The 21,908-nt window shown below is 43.9% G+C and overlaps 2 protein-coding genes and 2 long non-coding RNA genes across 4 annotated transcripts; 2 read left to right on the forward strand and 2 right to left on the reverse strand.

The window, feature by feature from the left end:
• Window positions 1-1,307: 1,307 nt before the first annotated feature.
• LOC309360991 (vomeronasal type-2 receptor 26-like) lies at window positions 1,308-21,890 on the reverse strand. The gene is made up of 7 exons (XM_081896002.1): window positions 21,146-21,890; window positions 19,294-19,585; window positions 18,189-19,001; window positions 15,807-16,034; window positions 14,530-14,656; window positions 12,841-13,954; window positions 1,308-1,867 (listed from the first exon to the last, which is right to left on the reverse strand). Exons 1-6 carry the CDS (start codon window positions 21,355-21,357, stop codon window positions 13,056-13,058), a joined length of 2,571 nt encoding a protein of 856 aa, XP_081752128.1. The 5' UTR covers window positions 21,358-21,890; the 3' UTR covers window positions 1,308-1,867; window positions 12,841-13,055.
• On the reverse strand, window positions 1,936-9,295 carry LOC309360995 (vomeronasal type-2 receptor 26-like; the record flags this gene model as incomplete). The annotated part of the gene is made up of 6 exons (XM_081896003.1): window positions 1,936-3,598; window positions 4,281-4,407; window positions 5,951-6,178; window positions 6,881-7,684; window positions 7,981-8,272; window positions 9,069-9,295. The coding sequence occupies 6 exons, from the start codon at window positions 9,293-9,295 to the stop codon at window positions 2,700-2,702; spliced, it is 2,577 nt and encodes an 858-aa protein (XP_081752129.1). The 3' UTR covers window positions 1,936-2,699.
• On the forward strand, window positions 8,281-10,203 carry LOC309361018. The gene is made up of 2 exons (XR_014164299.1): window positions 8,281-8,542; window positions 9,206-10,203. It is a non-coding gene; the product is annotated as an uncharacterized lncRNA (long non-coding RNA).
• Window positions 14,569-18,305, forward strand: LOC309361022. The gene is made up of 3 exons (XR_014164303.1): window positions 14,569-14,676; window positions 15,903-16,126; window positions 18,125-18,305. It is a non-coding gene; the product is annotated as an uncharacterized lncRNA (long non-coding RNA).
• Window positions 21,891-21,908: the final 18 nt, after the last annotated feature.

The following is a 21,908-nucleotide window of genomic DNA, read 5'->3' on the forward strand; positions in this document are numbered from 1 at the left end:
ATAACCAAAAAGGAAAAAAATGCACCAAGTCTAAAGTCAAAGTCTAGTTTAAAGGGTTCCTAACATAAAATACATTCTCAAGAGAATACACAATGAATTGGATGTTCCAACAGAACTGACCTGATACAAAGAGAATACAAAAAAAAGGTTGTGAATACCACCAAATGAAGCTTATGTTTCACCGGGACCTGCCACCCCTATGAAGGATTTGACATATAAACATAATCTGAATCTCTTGTTTTTATAATCATTCACATTCCTTCAAGTCTAAATGGAAGAATCCAAATATGTCTAGTGAAAAATAAAATAGGAAACAGGATACTTGTGAGAAGATGGGGTAGCAAAGCATGCTGGATGTGATGGAAATGAAATGAAACTAATAAAGGATAATTTATCCATAAAGCTAATAAGTGAAACCTAACAAAAGACAATTTGGGATTAATTTGTTTAGTTATACATTGGAAAACAAGTAAATTTCAATTATAGGAAACAGGATCCTTGATTGTGAGAAGAATGGGCAGCAAAGCAAACAACAGAACAGCGGCATAGCCAGCCGCTCGGGTGCCCGGTTCAACCCGGGGGTCCTGCGGGCAGGGGGCGCTGCCTCGAGCCTATCCTCTGCCACCTCCCACTCAGCTGTAGGGCGGCTGAGGGAGAGGCAGGGGGCAGACGCAAGCCCCACGCTGCCGTTTCAGGCAGCGCCCAGCCTGCAGGGGCCCAAGCCACCACGTCACTCCCAGGAGAGATGCGTGGATCAGGCACTCTGCATGCCCCCCCCCGGTAAGTGCCAGCCCCCACGGTGTGGCGCCCAGTGCCAACCGCATTTTAAAACTCAACTAAAAGGTTTGGTGAGCCCAATCTTTAATTATTTTTAAACTCTGCTTTTTGTCCTTTTGCCACCCCCCTCAGTGATGACACCTGGGGTGGCCCCCCACTCCCCATTCTCTGCAACTGCAACAGAATAAAAGGACTCAAAACTCCCTTAGCAGTTTCCTGTTGGTCCCCTCACCATTTTCCCAGACGTTAATCAGGCCACAGTTTATTCCAATTCTTTTGCAGATGATGCACTCGATGGCTGCTGCTCAAGTCAGCTGTTGGCCTCAACTGCAGTGAGGTTGGGATTTTGAGCCGATGTCACAGCCAGGTTCCGATCAATCCATTTCAGATATGTGTGTATCTGAAGAAGTGAGCATGCACACGAAAGCTCATACCAAGAACTAACTTAGTTGGTCTTTAAGGTGCTACTGGAAGGAATTTTTTTTGTTTTGACTATGGCAGACCGACACGGCTACCTATCTGTAACTCCTATCAGAGTGCTCTGTAAATTGGTGGCCATAGTCTTTATATACTAACCTTTTATGCTCTTCCACATCCGTTTAATGCTCCTAAACCCTTCTTTTAGCATCTTTTAGACTTTTATATATACTTTGTGTTAAATACTTTTTTTTGCTTTCCAAAATGTTTTACAGACTGAAAATGATTGTACCCCACTCTACTGATGCTGGTCTACTACTGTAATAAAGATTTGATTGATTGAAATGAAAAATCCTATAGAAATGCAATGACTGGACACTAATGTAATGTATTCTCCTCCCCCCAAATTCATATTTTATTACTTATTAATATTAGTAAGAATAATGAAATAAGTTAAGCCAGAGGCTCCTCCCAGCTTAAATTTATATAGCACCCTTCATTGGAATGCTACAAGTTGAATCGTAGTAAGAATGAGAGTTTCCACCAATTTGAAGTGATGAAAGTTTAAGTACGATGCAATCTTGACTAATTCATATAAATGCTTTGTCAGTGGCTGATCTGTAAATTATTTTTACTTGCCCTTTTGATCTTGGCTTTACTCTATAATGGGGACCTGAATGGCAGGAACCTGAGTTGGAGGAGGAGGCCTCTCCCTATTCATTTCTAACTGAGCATAAAGGTTTGGCAGGCAGGGAATACAGCTATTTGGCATTGTCTCATTGCTTCCCTCCAATGCTGAACTTGTTGCTGGCTCACTCGTAATCTGGTGATCCACTCAACATCAGTGCACAACATGTCAGATCCAGGCCAGTGTAATAAAATCCATTGGTCTCCAGTAACGGCTTGGCTAAGGTCAGTTGCTACTTTTTGGAACAGAGAGCAGAGCTTACACAATACAGAAATTAAACCAACAGACTACGGAAGATGTCTTAAATGAATTTCTCAGTTTATTGATATACAAAGCTTAGGAGAACAAAATGAGATGAAGCGTACTTACGAATGATACAGCATACATGTAGAAAATGGAGAAAATTCAATAAATAGAAATGACATAACTAGAAACTATTGTTGAATATCAGAATCGATATGGTTAATAGGTAGTTAGGACAAAGGAATCACACTCAAAGACCTAACTCCTCTCTCCCTCCAGCCTATCTTATTGTGAGATAAATATAACTTCTCAAAGCAAAAAATGATTAAATGATAAAACTTTACAAACTAAGGGCAGTAGATCAGGACTCATTGTAGTCATTGACAAAGCAAGATAGCAAAACATTTCCTCCCATCTTCCGGTTCATGTGAACAGGACTACATAAAAGTTGGGCTAAGAATGAACACAATCTCTGTCAGAGGTGGAGAAGGAGCAACATAGATGAGCAGGTGTGTTTCCTTTAGGCACTTCTGTGCATCAGGAACATGGACTATTTTAAGAATCAGATGTCCCCTTAATTTCTGGTTGTCAGGTGCTCCTTTGTGTTCAGATCAGGTCTCAGCACAATAAGGTAGCACTTGGGAAGGAAGATGCAGCCCAGAAGCCCAGCACTGGAGGCCAACATAGAGAAGATCTGCACGGCCACCATGTACTTGCCCTTGGTGCTCAGGTAGGTGGGCACAAAAGACACCCAAACACTGCAGAAGACCAGCATGCTGAAGGTGATCAGCTTGGCTTCATTGAAGGAGCCGGGCAGCTTCCTGGCTAGGAAAGCCACCGTGAAGCAGGTGGCAGCCAAGAAGCCCAGGTAGCCGAGGGCAATGTAAAACATGGCCACGGACCCTTCGTTGCATTGCAGGACGATCTCTTCCACCTGGGAGCGCATGTCGGACTCTGGGAATGGGGGAGAAGAGCCCAGCCAAATGGTGCAGACGAGAACTTGCCCCCCAGAACAGGAGATGACAACGGAGTTGGCCAGACTCTTGCCCAGCCATCTCCTCACCCTGTTCCCGGGCTTTGTGGCCAAGAAGGCCAGCACCACCGTGATGGTCTTTGCCAAGACAGAAGAAACAGCAACTGAGAAGATGATGCTGAAGGCCGTTTGTCGGAGAAGGCAGGTCTCTTTCCTTGGGCGCCCGATGAAGAGGAAGGAGGACCAAAAGGAAAGCAGGAGGGAGACGAGCAGGATGTAGGAGAGGTCCCGGTTGTTGGCTTTGACTATGGGAGTTTCCTTGTATTTACTGAAGATTCCCAACACAATGCCTGCTGTTAAGGACAAGAAGAGGGCAACGGAAGCTAACACCATTCCCAAATATTCTTCATAAGCCAGGAAGATGATAATCTTGGGGACACAATGATCTCTGTCCCTGTTTGGATACTGATCTTCTGAGCATTTGGTGCAATGTTCTGCATCTGAGGAAGAGGAAGAAGAGTGGCTGCAGCATCAGTTACATCCCTAATCATCTGTGCTCTGCTATGTTTTGAAAAACTGTGGTGGACCTCATGAAATAAGAATGTTAAAATAGGTAAAGCAAAATTGTGATGTAGGATAAACTGAGTAGCTATGAGCCCTGCACTTCTGTTAACTGCATTGTTTGGTCCTGCCTAGTCCTGAAGAAACAGCTCTTTAACTTGACATTTTAAATGCAGTTTTCTGTTGCTTCCATGCAATGTTCATAGTAGTGAGATCAAAACAGTCCATTGATTATATTGTAATAATTTTCATACGAAGTATTGTTTATTTTTTATTGTGCTTTTGCTATTAAAAATTTGCTGGTTTGCATCACCTGTCCATTACTCTTTATAAATGTCAATTTTTCCCCCTTTTTGGTGTGACTTGGTATAAAAAATAAAAAAGGAATGCTTTATGGGCATTCCTCTCATAGCTGCCCACTTTCAACCCCAGAGATTTCTTCCTTATGATCATTCCTTTCAACTCCCTTCCTGGATGTAATAAAGTTGATTAATCCTATGGATGTCAAGAAAGAATCCACATTCCCCAATGTCTGCAGAAATCTCACAAAAAGTGGGTGAGACTGGATTTCTGCCCTGTGTTTACTCTCTCCAGAAATTCCTTCCCCCTTGGAGTCACCACCTTCCTGGGCGGAGAAGGTCCCTTCCGCACACCGAGCACAAGCATAGCAGCAAATGGGCTTTCCTTCCAGAACCATCTTGGCATATCCAGGTCGACATCTCTCTGTACACCTGGAACGAGGTACAGCCTAACCAGGAAGACAAGAAGGTGCAACAAAGAGGAACAGTTAGGAGTATTTGTGGGTATGTAATTCCATAGGCGCCGACTCCATGGGGCCTGAGGGGGCCCGAGTCCCCTCAAAAATTCGTTTGGGGGGGCTCTGCCCCCCCAATAATTTAAGAAAATTATTAGTTATATTATGCTTTGTAAAATCACAAAATTATGTTGGTATTTTTTATTTTCCTTGTTTGACGATAGTTACCTTTTAAAATACATTCAGTAATGAGTTAAAACAAAGCCACTCCCAATCTAGAGAGGGGGTGGGGTTGTGGGCTCTCGACCCATCAACAATCTCGCGGGGCTGGCGTCAGCCCCGCGAGAAGCAGGGATTCCCCCTAGCTCATTAATATTCACCGCCCACGGCGGCAGCCAATCGGCTGCCGCAAAGGGCGGGCCCTCACAGGTTCACTTAAGGTCGGGGCAGCCCGGGGCTCGCCCCTTTCGTTCCCCCAGCAGCAGCGGTTTGGAGGTCTTGGCCCCCCCAATATTTTTTATAAGTCGGTATGGGCCCCCGCCCCCCCAATATTTTTTATAAGTCGGCGCCCCTGTGTAATTCACTCATAGAGTGAGTTTAAACGGATCTCTGGACTGCAGCCTTTGACCCCTCATCAGGGTCCTTTCCACCCCCCACTGACCATTCGGGTGACCAGAAAATCTTGTTCTTCATAATTCGTTCAGGACAACTGAAGTTTGCGCAACAGTACTCTGTTTCCTCTTCTCCGTTTACCTGCTTCCCTGCTTAATAAATCTTCAAAGAAAGTGGCAATAGAGTCTGAAATGTGATTTCCCCAAATTTCAGGATTCTGATAATCTCTCAACCGCTAATTAAGACACATTTAATATGACTTTTCCAAATATTGGTTTCCCTCACTCTGTTCTTGAGGCAAGCAAGGTTTCCTCTTGTCGCTGATCTATTTCCCTAGTTATTTCTAGTTCATGTGCCATTCCTTAACATTAACCTTATATTACAATAGGGTTTGTTTGTTTTTAACTTCTCATCCTTCACCAACAGCTGTGCACTTCTCATTTCCTGCACGTACAATAGTTTAATGTTTGCAACATCTACAAGTGAGTTTACTCCACAAATTAAAAAATCCACAATAAATTAGTAATTATCATTTCTAAAATAAATTACTTTCCATCCTTCTGCATGTATGAAAACCCAATAGTTCACTTTTACTAGGTATTTTCCCTTTTCCCTAGGTGTTTTCCCCTTTCTTCTTATCTACGTAGTCCTTTCTGTCGAAGATTCTGTCCAGAATTCTTAAATTCTCAGTCTGGCTCGGAAATAGATGGTGTCTTCTCTGAGGACCTCTGGGCTCTATCTTTTCTCTGAGCATCCCAAATCCCCTCCTATCTCAGCTGCTGTGGAAAGAAGGAGTGGCCGTTGCAGCTGTTATTGGACGGTCAATACATCATTGATCAACCTGATATAGTCATTTTGCAGCAGTTGTTCAAGGAAAAGCATATTCAGGATCTCTTAGCCTCCCCTCTCTGTGATTTCCCTCTACCTTGTTGAATTTCTTGGGCCACTCAATGGCTTCTGGGTTAATGGTGAACTTTATGCTAGCAGATGTCTCTCTCCTTATATTCCCAGTTTTCACAAAGACATGAGACTTATTGGGAGACATCACCCAGTTCATAATATCAAAGTCTCCTGGTAGCTCCCAGTTTTCATCCAAACACAGCCTGCCTCTGGAAGTATTCAGACACCGGATTTCTCTTAAGAAAGGGTGAAGCTGGAATGACAGGGGAGAGCACCAGCACTGAGAAACCTTGAAGCCAAGATGGATATCTCAGTCCTACTCACTTCAACCTCTTCTGATTTGGGGCTGCGTGTATCTCATGTAGACTGGAATTCCTATTCAGCCATTTCTATTACTACAGAACCTGCTCCAATTTTCCAGGGATGTCCCTGAACTAGAGAGAGTTTTTCATTTGATCCTGGAATTTCCCACTTTTCCTTAGAATGTCCCTATGTTCATTTGAGAAATGTTGGCGGATGTGGAGTTATCCAACCCACAAGCTGTCCAATCCTATATCGGGAATTTTTAAATGTTTAATATTTTAGTATGAATTTCTTTATTTTGGGAGCTGCCCAGAGTGCTGAGGCAACTGAAGAAGATGTATAAACAGTGCTCTTTTTCTAGAAAAGAAGGTGCCGGAACTCACCATGAACACCTCCCTCTGAGAATGGCAATGGCACCCACCTGAGAGGTGCCAGAACTGAGTTCCAGCGAGTTCCCCTCTGAAAAAAAGCCCTGGGTATAAGCAGTAAGATTATCATTATGGAATGGGCCGTCTCTATTTTCATCAGAGAAATGTTGGGCTGTATGCTACTATTACTGGTATTAATAGTAACTGTGTTATTTTACAGGTCTATCCCCAGTCAAGATCAGCATCTGTGTGGAGTGCAGTTTGCAAAAGGGGGAAGGAAATACCTGCCACGGCTGTAGCCTTGCGTGTCCCCATTGCTCTCCTTCCTCCACCATCAGCCTCCTCTGGGATCTAGATGAAAGCGAAGCATGCAAGGCCTGAGCCACAGCTTGAACATTGATGTAAGTGCCATAGCTGTCTTGGGACAGGGTTCTCTCACGCTCCTCTTGGGGCAACGGCTCCAGTTTCTCCTCCTCTATGCATCTTATCCTGCCTTTCACGGACAACAGATGCTTTGAATATGAACACTGAAATGCTTGATTGAAATAATCCCTAAGATTGAACGGCAAATTGTCACCTTTGCTGCTCCTTATTCCGGTCTGAATTGCAAAGGACAGAGAACCATGGAGGTGCTGGAATAAATTTGGAGGGATGTTAAAGCCAGTTCTGATTTCTAGCCAAGCTGTTGTGATCCAGACTTTTGCCCCTATTTCCTTCTCATAGATAAAGGGTATTACCATGAGTATTAGGATACTCAGTGAATTGGTTATATAGGAAACAAATACCCCAACTTGTCTCCATAGGAAAAAAGGTTCCCCAGGCCTGATAAATTGATGTAGATCATTTTCTGGTACTCTTTTTGAAAAAGCAATGCAGATCCCTTTGCTGAGCATCAGAGGTTTCACAGCGCTCAGAAATCTTTCTCCACTGTCATTGTCTGGAGTGAAGAGGCCAATCCACGTCCATCCAAAATGCAGGAGCAATTCAACAATCCCCTGATACTGACTTTCCTCTTTGGGAGTCATCCGGTAGACAAAAGGGAACAGGGTTTTACCTTTGAGAACCTGGGCAGTGAAGCCATAACTGATCTAGCAAGGGAAGCAAAAGATCAGCAATTTATTTCACTTTCATCATAACAGATATTTAATCATATGAAATGACTGGTATCTAAATCTCTGCTGGCTGAGGCTGATGGGAGTTTTAGTTGGAAACATCTGGAGGTGTCAAGTTGGTGAAGGCTCAGTTTTGAAAAAGGGATGTTGGATCCATAGCTCAGGATTTTCCCATTTTTAAAAATATCCCCACTTGACCCCTCCCAAGAGAAAATAGAATTTTACGCAGTTGGAATTCTCTGTCCTTCCATGCTCTCCCACTAGTTAGTTACCTGTGGGATTTTGTAGATGCCTGACAAGGCTGAAATCACTTTTGAGATGACAGTATTGCTTCTTTCAAGAACAGCCAGCAGGTGATTCTGTTCTCCACAGTGATAATTGGGAATATTGCATCCACTGCCTGCCAGCAGCTCTAGCATGGCGTCCGAAGTCATCCTTGCATCGAAATAGTTCTCATAGATGTTGTAGCCCAGGGTGATGTTGGGTAAGAGCCTGAGATCCTGGTTGATCTCTAGGATGGTGAACAGGAAAGACAACACGGGCCAGTAGAACCTAGGTGCCTCCCTGCAATAAATGAACCCTTTAAACAGAGTGCAACTGGCATTCGTATGAATGGGGGTGGGGACATTATATGATCCACAAAGATTAATATTTGTTTGTTTCTTTGTTTATCCATCCTTTTGCATTGACATCAAACCTTTTCCTGTCTAGCATAAAATAAAAATTTGGGAATCTCTGCTCATTAACCAGAGCTTTGATGCAAACAGCACATAGAGCAGTTCAACAGTGGAACAGACTCCCTCTGAAGGTGACCATGTGTCATGGATGCTTCAGGTGAGATTCCTCCGGGTCCCTTCCATCTCTGCAATCTATGATTCTATTATATAGTGGTTCTATGAGTAAGAAATGAAGACGCCCCTCAACATTTGAGATATACTGGGAAGCTGCTCCCTAGGTTGCTTTTACTGCAGTGGTCTTTGGCTTCTTCCAAGGGGCTAGACTATAGGTAGATAAGAGACAATTTTATTGGCGGAAGAGAAGCACCAAATACCTCAGTCCCCTTTTAGTTACAGATGGGGCCTGGTGGCTTGCAGGTTTGAGTGTGTGGTAAAATTATAATATTGTCCATATTCTGGATCAGAAACTACATGAATGAGCACCCCCCTTTACTAGAATCTTTTACTAGACACCCCTCCCCAGCTCCCAGCTCCTCCAACAGCAAGCCCAGTGGTCAGGGCAGGGTAGTCCTGCAACACCAGCCCTTGGCTCCCCAGCCCTGAGAAAGGGGCTATTTCCTTGATAAATAGGAACCATTATAAGGAGTGTAGGACCATTAAACCATCTGCATATAAGTACATACACATCAGTAATGGCGAAGGGTGTCTGAGAAAAGTTGTATGGCGTTTCCTCAACAAAGCGTTTTGGAGAGATGATCCCACTGATGAGAAAGTGTCCAGGCCGGTAGTAATTGTGAGCATCCATTTGATCCCTGACCAGATTCAAGGGGCATTTCGGCTTGTGGTTCTTGCAGACTCCAAAGGACATCATGAGCAGCAGAAGCAGCAGCAGAAGGAGCAGGGATCTCATTCTGGCTCTGGCTCTGCCTCCTCCTCCTCTTACCTGCCAAGGAGGCAAAGCAGAAGAACCCAAAGACTCTTGCAAGGCCAGACTGGGTGGGCTTTCCCAATCTGGGTGGTTTTCAACCCTACCTTCAGAGCTTGGAAGCACAAGGCAGGCACACCCCTCTTTCGCCAGCTCTGCATCTTCACTCAGTCTGTCTCCAACACAGGAAATATTCTCGGCACCAACTTTTCCCCCCTAGACACAGTGCAATTAATATTGTCATGCTGCTGTTGCTTTCCAAGCCTCATGCAATCTACAGAAATATCTCCTGAGCTTTCAGAAGATGAGAAGACTATAATTTTGATTATTCCAAGTGGAATAAGTTTCATCACAAAAACATTCTGGAGTCTTGAATGGCTCAAGCAGCAGGTGCAGAGCTGGAGAAAAACATGGTGCACAGAAGTCAAGGGGTGTGTTTGGGAGTTGGAAGTTTGGGCTGAACTTTGCTCCCAAGGACCAAAGAAGGAGCTGGATCCGACCATGGACTCTCCTTCCTTGGAGGTTTTGAAGCAGAGTTTGGATGGTCATCTGTTAGGGATTCTTTAGCTGAGATTCCTGCATTGCAGAGGGTTGGACTAGAGGACCTTGGGGTCCCTTTCCAAGTCTCCCATTCTATGATTCATTGGAGGTTTTTAAGAAGAGGTCGGACAGTCAGGTATGGACAACAGCCAGATGAAGAAGTCCTAGCATCATATCCCAGGGATCCAAACCCTTTTAAAATGTAGGGTTTTTTGGGAGGGCAGAGGCTGTTATTGGGTAGTAGTTTTTTATTTTGATTATATATATTGTGGTTTTATATTTTGATTTTGCTCTCTGAACCACCCTGAGGCCTCCAGGCATAGGGCGGTATATAGATTCAACAAGTAAATAAATATGAAGGAATAAATGGAGAATGCTGAGAATCCTTAGTACTGTGAACGGGATACATGGTGGTGGGATCTTGTTTCTTTGAGGCTTCTAGAGACAGAGACTGGTGGAGCCTGCGATGGGGAGGGTTTTCTCAAGCCCACCCTCCGGCCACCTTGGGTGGGTCTGGGCTGCTTGATTCCTGCCGCTCCCTTCTGGTTCTCTCCCTGAAGGTAAGTAGCGCCTTGGTGGCTTCGAAGCCACTTCAAGTGAATTTCCACCCCATCTCTGAAAGGCTTCTCCAACAGAGGGAAGCTCTCTGGGGTTGGTGGAGGGGAGAAATGTTGCTTTTAACCTTCGACTCTCCCTTCCCCTTTGACATTTTCTGCGGAAGGAGAGCTTCTTTTGCACATGGAGCCAACTTGCTCCTCGTCTTTCAGCAGAAACTTCTCTACTTGTAAACAATTGCGTGTGCAGAAGCCAGGTGTGACGGAAAAGTTGGTTCCATAAGTATTTCTTTTTTACTTTTATCTCCTGCCAGCAAATGGTGAAAGAATGGCAGCCTCTGATTGGCTGAGGTTCCAGGAGGGAGAGTTTAAAAAGAGAGGCGTTGGAGGGAGACAGGGAGTTGGGCTGTTGAGGGTGGTGTGGTTGGTTGAGTTGAGCTGGTTGAGGAAGGAGGTTGGGAGTTAGATAGGGAGATAGGATAGGAGTCAGGTTGATATACAAAGAGTGTTGAGGAGGCCGAGTTGGTTCTGGAGAGAACGTCCACTCCACTGTACAGTGAAGGACTGAGTGTAGTGTCTGAGTGTAGTGTCCTGCGGGAGTAATAGGACCAGATCTTGCTGGGAGACTGAGGGTGAGACAGAAGTAGGAGCTGAGGTCTACTTAGGTCTCAAACTCGTCTGGAGGGGAGAGACTCTTCTGAGGAAAGAAGAGACTTCCAAAACCCAGTGAAGGAAGGGTGTGTGTGGTGAACTCTTAAGACTGTTACTGAAAGTCCCTCAGGAGCTGGATTTGTTAAAGGGGTGGGTAACTGAAGGAAAAGAGGGACGCGGGTGGTGCTGTGGTCTAAACCACAGAGTCTAGGGCTTGCCTAGGTTGGCGGCTCAAATTCCCGTGACGGGGTGAGCTCCTGTTGCTCGGTCCCTGCTCCTGCCAACCTAGCAGTTTGAAAGAACATCAGAGTGCAAGTAGATAAATAGGTACTTCTCCAGTGGGAAGGTAAACAATGTTTCCGTGCACTGCTCTGGTTCTCCAGAAGCGGCTTAGTCATGCTGGCCACATGACCCAGACATGCTGGCCACATGACCTGCGGACAAACGCTGGCTCCCTCGGCCAATAAAGCGAGATGAGTGCCGCAACCCCGACTGGACCTAACTGTTAGGGGTCCCTTTATCTTTAACTGAAGGAAAGTACCACCTTAGAAAGGAACCAAACTATAAAGCTGAAACCTGTGAAAATGAATTGAACTAGCGTATTATTATAGGAGTAACCTAAGTTTCTCCACTTGTGTTATACTACCTAGTTTAAAAATAAATCTTTATTGTTATTTGAAAAACATCTGCTTGAGACTCCAGCTCACTGGTTATCCCCCACACCCAGGTCCCCTACAGAATACTCTGGGATAGTTAGCATTGGTTTTAAGGGTGGTTCAGTGAGGTGGGGGCAATATATGTGAAAAAGAGCAGGCATTTCGGCGCGAGCGGAAACTGAGGCGCCAAGCCCGTTGCACCAGGCTAGCATTCTAGCAGTTTTATTATTCTTTATCCATTTATTTATTAATATTTACTTCTTTCTTACTTACTCATTTCATCTCTTGCATAAAATCCACGTACCACAGGGTTAGGCCAATAACTCCCAAAGCGCTTTATGTAACAATCATAAAAAGTTTACTAACTTACTTCAAAACATACACAAAGTTAAAATAATAAAACAGACTCAAATTACCTCAACTTCCTAAGAATCTGGGTGGATCCTTAAGGAAAATATATTTTTTATAACAATTTAATAAAGTCTCCATAGATATTCCAAAACACCTTTCTTCTTATACAATTGGTAAAAATAAATACATAATTTCTTCTTGACTCCTCACCTCTCCTTTCTCCATGTTTGTTTTTATTACTCCTTTTTATCAGATGTTTTAAAATATATATGCTTTTATTATGTAAGCCCCGATGTCGTATTTCAATAATCCTCTGCCTTTGACTTCATGTATGGATGATGGTTTGACAGATAATATATCCGTGGTCTCCATTCTTCCTTAAACAATCCATCATTTTGGATGGTAATTTTAGCAGGTAATTTCACCATTTAACCAGTATATTCCCCCATTTTCATAAGCCATTCCTCTTTGGTGGGGAACTCTTTCCATTTCTGTGCATATAAAGTTCTAGCTGCTGTGGTTGCAGACATACATAAACTAGTCAGCTTTCTCTGGACCTTTATTTATTAATTTTATATTGCACTCTTCATTGGAATTCTACAGGTTGAATTGCTATAAGACTGAGAGTTTAGTGAGCCTTCCACCAATTTGAAGTGTTGAAAGTTTAAGTAGGATGCAATCTTGGCTTATTAACCTCTTCTAAGTGCTTCGTCAGTGGCTGTTCTGCCAATTATTTTCACTTCCCATCTGATCTTGGTTTTGCTCTATAAATGGGGACCTGAATGGGAGGAACCTGAGTTGGAGGAGGAGGAGGCCTCTCGCTCTTCCTTCCGGACTGAGCATAAGATGCCTCCTCTTAAAAGGTTTGGCAGGCAGGGAATACAACTATCTGGCTTCGTCTCATTGCTTCCCTCCAATAGATGAGTAGCTGTGTTTTCTTTATGCACTTCTGGACACTGGGAACATGGACTATTTTAAGAATCAGATGCCCCCTTAATTTCTGGTTGTCAGGTGCTCCTTTGTGTTCAGATCAGGCCTCAGCACAATAAGGTAGCACTTGGGAAGGAAGATGCAGCCCAGAAGCCCAGCACTGGAGGCCAGCATAGAGAAGATCTGCACGGCCACCATGTACTTGCCCTTGGTGCTCAGGTAGGTGGGCACAAAAGACACCCAAACACTGCAGAAGACCAGCATGCTGAAGGTGATCAGCTTGGCTTCGTTGAAGGAGCCGGGCAGCTTCCTGGCTAGGAAAGCCACCGTGAAGCAGGTGGCAGCTAAGAAGCCCAGGTAGCCGAGGGCAACGTAGAACATGGCCACAGACCCTTCGTTGCATTGCAGGATGATCTCTTCCACCTGGGAGCGCATGTCGGGCTCTGGGAATGGGGGAGAAGAGCCCAGCCAGATGGTGCAGATGAGAACTTGCCCCCCAGAACAGGAGATGACAATGGAGTTGGCCAGACTCTTGCCCAGCCATCTCCTCACCCTGTTCCCGGGCTTTGTGGCCAGGAAGGCCAGCACCACCGTGATGGTCTTTGCCAAGACAGAAGAAACAGCAACTGAGAAGATGATGCTGAAGGCCATTTGTCGGAGAAGGCAGGTCTCTTTCCTTGGCCGCCCAATGAAGAGGAAGGAGGACCAAAAGGAAAGCAGGAGGGAGACAAGCAGGATGTAGGAGAGGTCCCGGTTGTTGGCTTTGACTATGGGAGTTTCCTTGTATTTAATGAAGATTACCATCACAATGCCTGCTGTTAAGGACAAGAAGAGGGCAACGGAAGCTAACACCATTCCCAAATATTCTTCATAAGCCAGGAAGATGATAATCTTGGGGACACATTGATCTCTGTCCTTGTTTGAATGGTGATCTTCTGAGCATTTGGTGCAATGTTCTGCATCTGGGGAAGAGAAAAAGAATGGCTGTAGCATCACTTACACCCCTAATGATCTGTGCTCTATTAACATTGTGATCTAGGATAAACTGAGAGGCAGTGACCACTCCACTTCTGTTAACTGGATCCTGACTATTCCTCTGAACCTTTAAAATGCAGACATGCAAAGTTCATAGCAGTGAGATCAAAACGGTCCATAGATTATATTGTAATAATTTTCACATGAAGTATTTATTTTTACTGTGCTTTTGCTGTTAGCAATTTGCTGCTTTTCATCCATTATTTTTGATAAGTGTCAACATTATTTCCTTTTTGTGTGGCTTGGTCTAAAAAATAAAAAAAGGAATGCTTTGCGGGCATTCCTCTCACAGCTGCCCAGTTTGCACCCCAGATATTTCTTCCTTATGGTCATTCCTATCAACTCACTTCCTGGATGTAATAAAGGTGATTAATACTAAGGAAGTCAAGGAAGGATTCCCATTCCCCTATGTCTGCAGAATTCTCACAAAAAGTGTGTGAGACTGAATTTCTGCCCTGTGTTTACTCTCTCCAGGAATTTCTTCCCCCTTGGAATCACCCACCTTCCCGAGTGGAGAAGGTCCCTTCCGCACACTGAGCACAAGCATAGCAGCAAACGGGCTTTCCTTCGAGAACTATCTTGGCATATCCAGGTTGACATCTTTCTGTACACCTGGAACGAGGTACAGTCTAACCAGAAAGACAAGAAGGTGCAAGAAAGAGGAACAGTTAGGAGTATTTGTGTGTATGTAATTCACGCAACGCGATCTCTATAGCATGGTGGTGATCCCTGACAACTGGTCTTGCCAGCTCAGGATGATGGGAGCTGTAGTCCAAAGACAGCTGGGGACCCAAGTTTGGGAAACCCTGATCTACCCAAAGATTTGCAGTTGCGGCCCCCAATGAATTATTCAGGAAATCATCACAGCTCTACATCGATCACATAGAGGTTGGGGAGGGGTCTGTCTGGCAGGGAATCCTGAGAGATCCCAGTTGCCGTTTCCAGCAGCCAAGATCCCCAGTTGCCTGCCATCTCCCCATTCCCTTAATGCGGTCAGTTCCCTTTAGCTGCAGAACATGATCTCTGGAATGCAGCCTTGACCCCTCATCAGGGTCCTTTCAACCCCCCGCTGACCATTGAGGTGACCAGAATATCTTGTGCTTTAAATTTAGTTCAGTACAGCTGAGGTTTGAGCCACAGAACTCTGTTTCCTCTTCTCCATTTACCTGTTTCCCTTCTTAAAAAAACTTCAAAGCAAATGACAATGGGTCTGACATGTGATTCCCCCAAATTTCAGGATTCGAATAATCTCTCACACGGTTCATTCTCGTGTTTGTGTGTGTCAGAGAGAGAGAGAGAGAGAGAGAGAGAGAGAAAGCGCTTTGCTGTTCAATGCCAAACTGAAAGGAGAGTTGGGGTTTTTTTTGGGGGGGGGTTGCCAAATCGCTTTAATTGATTTTCCAAATTTCACCACATCAACCACAAATTAAGATAAATTTAATAGAAGTGAGCTTACTCACAAATTAAAAAATATATACAATAAATCAGTAATTATCATTTCTAAAATAAATTACTTTTCATCCTTCTGAATGTGTGAAAGGTCAATATCCTTTATTTGAGCACCCCAAATTCCCCCTCCTATCTCAGCTGCTGAAGAAAGGAGTGGTGGTTCCAGCTGTTACTGGACAGTCAACCTGACATGGTCATTCTGCAGTGGTTGTTCAAGGAACAGCACAATCAGGATCTCCTAGCCCCCTCCCCCAATTATTTCCCCTACCTTATTGAATTTCTTGTTCCACTCAATGGCTTCTGGCCTTCTCCCTCTGTGATTTACCCTACCTTATTGAATTTCTTGTTCCATTCAATGGCTTCTGGGTTAATGGTGAACTTCATACCAGCAGACGTCTCCCTCCTTATATTCCCAATTTTCACAAGGTCACGAGACTTATTGGGAGACATCACCCAGTTCATAATATCGAAGTCCGCTGGTAGCTCCCAGTTCTCATCCAAGCACAGTCTGCCCCTGGAAGTATTCAGACACCGGATTTCTCTCAAGAAAGGGTGAGGCTGGAATGGCAGGGGAAAGCAACAGCATTAAGAAACTGGGAAGCTACAACAGGCAATTAATCAAACCAAAATGGGGAAAACACCGGGGCCAGGTGGGCTATCAGCAAAGTACTATAAGTAATTACAAGATTATTTGGTACAACCACTAAAAGATTTAAGATACTTACATTACGCTGATTCTGAAAAATGATACAGATCTATTATCAGTCAAAAATTATAGGCTGATTTCTCTATTAAATAATGACTATAAGCTGTTTGCAGACCTATTGGCAAACAACATGAAAGTGCTATTAATGGATTTAATTCATCAGGACCAGGCTGGTTTTTTACCAGGCCGCCAGATGAAGGATAATATAAGGAATATAATTGATATAATAGAAGATCTGGAGGTTAGAAATGATAGGCAAGCAGTGTTGATTTTTATAGACGCAGAGAAGGCATTTGACCATGTTTCATGGACTTCTACGAAGAAGACTATAGAGATGATGAATTTCAGAGAGTCATTACAGTGGTACCTCAGGTAAAGAACTTAATTCGTTCTGGAGGTCCATTCTTAACCTGACACTGTTCTTAACCTGAGGTACTACTTTAGCTAATGAGGTCTTCCGCTGCCGCCGCACGATTTCTGTTCTTATCCTGAAGCAAAGTTCTTAACCCGAGGTACTATTTCTGGGTTGCCAGAGTCTGTAACCTGTAGCATCTGTAACCTGAAGTGTCTGTAACCTGAGGTACCACTGTACTTAGAGGAATTGACTCAATTTATTCTGACTAACAGGCTATGATGATAGTAAATAATGTAATAAGAGAAAAACTCAAAATAATGAAAGGGACAAGACAGGGATATCTCCAGTCACCATTATTATTTTAGTTTTAGAGACCCTGGTCAGAAGTAGAAGATCAGATGAAGAAATAAAAGGGATAACAGTAGGTTAAAGGTAAAGGTAAAGGGACCCCTGACCATTAGGTCCAGTCCTGACCGACTCTGGAGTTGCGGCGTTCATCTTGCTTTATTGGCAGAGGGAGCCGGCGTACATCTTCCGGGTCGTGTGGCCAGCATGACTAAGCCGCTTCTGGCGAACCAGAGCAGCTCATGGAAACGCCGTTTACCTTCCTGCCGGAGCGGTACCTATTTATCTACTTGCACTTTGACGTACTTTCGAATTGCTAGGTTGGCAGGAGCAGGGACTGAGCAATGGGAGCTCACCCCGTCACGGGGATTCGAACCGCCGACCTTCTGATTGGCAAGTCCTAGGCTATGTGGTTTAACCCACAGCGCCACCCGCGTCCCAACAGTAGGTGACAAAGCATATAAACTCAAGGCCTTTGCAGATGACCATGTGGTAACTGTAGAAGACCCCATGGCTAGCCAACCAAGGGTCTTGAACAGATTCTCAAGTTGGAGAAGTAGCAGGTTTTAAACTAAATAAAGGTAGAACGAAAGTATTGGTGGAAAATGTGACTGAACTGATGATTGAGAAGAAAGTTTAATATTTAGGAGTATGGATAACAGCTACGAACATAAATATTTTTAAGAATAACTATACAGGAGCTTGGAAAGAAATGAAAAAAAAAACTTAAATAAAATATATATATATAAAATAGAGATATCTGGAGGGTGGCAGCACGACAACAGGACTTTTCTGTGGTGGCCCCTCACTTGGGGGATGCTGTCCTTTGACTTTGTGACAAATCTTTAGGTGCCAGGCGAGAAACTTATTCTGTAACCAGGATTTGGGTGGATAAAACCATCTCTGGGCATTTTAATGTGCTTTTGGTTTGCTTGTTTTTTTTCTTTCGTTTGCTTTTTCTATTCTCATTTTGTATTTTTATTCTGCAAACCACCCTGTGATCTTCAGATGAAAGTTGATATATAAACAGAATAATACTAATATTATTACTACAGACCCTCCAAAGGTCAAAATGGCACCCAGTTGAGAGGTGCTGGAACTGAGTTCCAGCGAGTTCCCCCTGAAGAAAGCCCTGGGTATAAATAGCAAAATGATCGTTATGGGATGGGACATCCCTATTTTCATCGGAGACATGTTGGAAGGTAAGCTACTATTACTAATAGTAACTATGATATTTTACAGGTCTATCCCCAGTCAAGATCAGCATCTGTGTGGACTGCAGTTTGCAAAAAGGGGAAGGAAATACCTGCCACGGCTGTAGCCTTTGGGGTCCCCATTGCTCTCCTTCCTCCACCATCAGCCTCCTCTGGGATCTCGATGAAAGCGAAGCATGCAAGGCCTGAGCCACAGCTTGAACATTGATGTAAGTGCCATAGCTGTCAAGAGACAGGATTGTCTCACGCTCCCCTTGGGACACCATCTCCATTTCCTCCTCCTCTTTGCATCTTATTCGGCCTTTCACAGACAACAGATGCTTTGAATATGAACACTGAAAAGCTTCATCCAAAAAATCTCCAAGAAGATTGGACTGCGATTTATATTTCTCACCTTTGCTGCTCCTTATTCCGGTCTGAATTTCAAAGGACAGAGAACCATGGAGGTGCTGGAAATAATTTGTAGGGATGTAAAAGCTAAATCTGATTTCTTGCGAAGCTGTTGTGATCCAGACTTTCGCCCCTATTTCCTTCTCATAGATATCGTGTATTACCATGAGTATTATGATAACATGTGCATTGGTTATATAGGAAAGAAATACCCCAACTTGTCTCCATAGGAAAAAAGGTTCCCCAGGTCTGATAAATTGATCTGGATCATCGTCTGGTAGTCTTTTTGAGAAAGCAATGCAGATCCCTTCGCTGAGCATCAGAGGTTTCACAGCGCTCACAAATCTTTCTCCACTGTCATTGTCTGGAGTGAAGAGGCCAATCCACGTCCATCCAAAATGCAGGAGCAATTCAACAATCCCCTGGTACTGACTTTCCTCTTTGGGACTCATCCGGTAGACAAAAGGGAACAGGGTTTTACCTTCGAGAAACTGGACAGTAAAACCATGACTGATCTAGCAAGGAAAGCAAAAGACCAGCAATTTATTTTACTTTCATCATAAGGGGTATTTAATCATCTGAAATGACTGATATCTAAATCTCTGCTGGCTGAGGCTGATGGGAGTTTTAGTCTGAAACATCTGGAGGTGTCAAGTTGGTGACGGCTCAGTTTTGAAAAAGGGATGTTGGATCCATAGCTCAGGATTTTCCCATTTTTAAAAATATCCCTATTTGACCCCTCCAAAGAGAAAATAGAATCTTATGCAGTTGAAATTCTCTTTCCCTCCATGCTCTCCCACTACTTACCTGTGGGATTTTGTAGATGCCTGACAAGGCTGAAATCACTCTTGAGATCACAGTATTGCCTCTTTCAAGAACAGCCAGCAGGGGATTCTGTTCTCCACAGTGATAATTGGGAATATTGCATCCACTGCCTGCAAGCAGCTCTAGCATGGCGTCCGAAGTCATCCTTGCATTGAAATAGTTCTCATAGATGTTGTAGCCCAGGGTGAAGTTGGGTAAGATCCTGAGATCCTGGTTGATCTCTTGGATGGTGAACAGGAAAGACAACATGTACCAGTAGAACCTAGCTGCCTCCCTGCAATAAATGAATTCTTTAAAAAGAGTGAAACTGGCATTCATATTAATGGGGTTGGGGACATTATATGATCCACAAAGATTAATATTTGTTTGTTTCTTTGTTTATCCATCCTTTTGCATTGACATCAAACCTTTTCCTGTCTAGCATTGAACAAAATTTTGGAGACCTCTGCTCCATGACCGGAGCTTTGATGCAAACAGCACACAGAGCTGTTCAACAGTGGAACAGACTCCCTCCGAAGGTGACCATGTGTCATGGATGCTTCAGGTGAGATTCCTCCGGGTCCCTTCCATCTCTACAACTCTATGATTCTATTCTACTGTGGTTCTATGAGTAAGCAATGAAGGTGCCCCTCAACATTTAAGATATACTGGGAAGCTGCTCCCTAGGTTGCTTTTCCTGCAGTGGTCTTTGGCGCCTTCCAAGGGGCTAGACTACAGGTAGATAACAGACAATTTTATTGAAGGAGGGGAAGCACCAAATACCTCAGTTCCCTTTGACTTGGAAAAGAGGCCTGTTGGCTTTCAGGCTTGAGTGTGTAGCAAAATTTATAATTTTGCTCATATTTTTCATTGCTGACTCCACCAATGAGGACACCCCCTGGTCTGTATTATTTTACATAATCATTTTATTTGAAGCATATCATTCCTGTTCTTCGCCCATAAAAATCCAGCCATTTTCAGGAGTTTCTTAAAACGCTTCTATTTAAAAAAAAAAAAATGACAGAAAGGGGAAAGTGCTGGGATTGGAGGAGGAAATCTTTAATGTAGCTGAGACCGATTTCCCCATGTTGGGCTGTAGGTCTCCCGTTGCATTGTGTAAAGAGAACTGTGATAAGGTTGTTCACAAATGATCCAAATAGAATAAACATAAAATAATCATAGCAGCTTGGAAATTTCTTGAGTTTCATGCCACCCTCTGGCTTAGGAAGAAACCTCAAACACCTCAATACTTTGAAATGAGGCCAGTTGTGTGGTCAAAAGAGGAATGATTCCTTTTCATATTTTAGAGATCTAAGTCCACTTACAAGGAACTCCCCTGACCTATTATTTTATTTATTCTTTCAATTAAAGCACATCTTTCCTGCTCTTCAGCTACCAAAGGTCACCCAGAGGTTCTCAAAATTCCATGTGCAAAACTGTAGCATTCCTTAATGACAGTTCATGAATTGTCCAAATGGAATAATATTGAATAAAACCTTTGAGCCTTGGAAATTGCCTGAGTTTCATGGCATCCTGCAGGTGGGGAAATTCAGTGCATCCTTTTGAACCCTGACCAGATTCACTGGCATCCTTGCATTCTAACTAAAAGCAACACAGACACATAGGTACAGGATTGTTTTACTTAGGAAGACAGAGGGAAGAAGATAATAAGAGAGGTTTTTTACTGGACCCCCCAGCTCCCATCACCCCCAGCCAGCAAGACCAATGGTCAGGGCAGGGCAGTCCTGCAACATCAGCCCTTGGCTCCCAAGCCCTGAGATAGCGGCTCTTTCCTATTTCAACCATTACAAGGACTGGAGGACCGTGAAACCCCTCCACATATGATTTTACATACACTTCATTCCTGGCAAAGGGTGTCTGAGTAAAGTTGTATGGAGTTGTCTCAAGAAGGCGTTTTGGAGAGATGATCCCACTGATGAGAAAGTGTCCAGGCCGGTAGTAATTGCGAGCATCCGTTTCATCCCTGACCAAATTCAAGGGGCATTTCGCCTTGTGGTTCCCGCAGACTCCAAAGGGCATCATGAGCAGCAGAAGCAGGGATCTCATTCTGGCTCTGCCTCCTCCTCCTCTTACCTACCAAGGAGGCAAAGCAGAAGAACCCAAAGACTCTTGCAAGACCAGACTGCCTGGGCTTTCCCAATCTGGGTGGTTTTCAACTCTACCTTCAGAGCTTGGAAGCCCAAGGCAGGCACACCCCTCTTTCGCCAGCTCTGCATCTTGACTCAGTCTGTCTCCAACACAGGAAATATTCTCTGCACCAACTTTTTCTTTCCCAGTCACAGTGCTATTAATATTGCCATGCTGTTGTTGCTTTCCGAGTCTTGTGCTACCCCCAGAAATATCTCAGGAGCATTTAGAAGATGAAATGACTATAATTTTGATTATTCTAAGTGGAATAAGTTTCACCACAATAACTTTCTGGAGTCTTGAATGGCTCAAGCGGCAGGTGCAGAGCTGGAGAAAAACATGTTGAACAGAAGTCAAGGGTTGTGTTTGGAAGTTGGAAGTTTGGCCTGAACTTTGCTCCCAAGGACCAAAGAAGAGCCCTGAAGCTGGATCCGACCATGGACTCTCCTTCCTTGGAGGTTTTGAAGCAG

Source organism: Podarcis melisellensis (genome assembly GCF_964234715.1).
Source record: "Podarcis melisellensis genome assembly, chromosome: 18".
In the NCBI taxonomy this organism is placed as follows: domain Eukaryota; kingdom Metazoa; phylum Chordata; class Lepidosauria; order Squamata; family Lacertidae; genus Podarcis; species Podarcis melisellensis.

Bases quoted from the DNA above. Each gene is read 5' to 3' on its own strand.
- LOC309360991 (XM_081896002.1), bottom strand. From the start codon at position 21,357: ATGAGATCCCTGCTTCTGCTGCTCATGATGCCCTTTGGAGTCTGCGGG. The intron at 19,586-21,145 runs GTATGTAAAATC...CATTTATTGCAG, and splicing joins CCCTTTGCCAGGAATGAAGT to GGAGGCAGCTAGGTTCTACT. The intron at 13,955-14,529 runs GTGGGTGATTCC...TCTCTTCCCCAG, and splicing joins GACCTTCTCCACTCGGGAAG to ATGCAGAACATTGCACCAAA.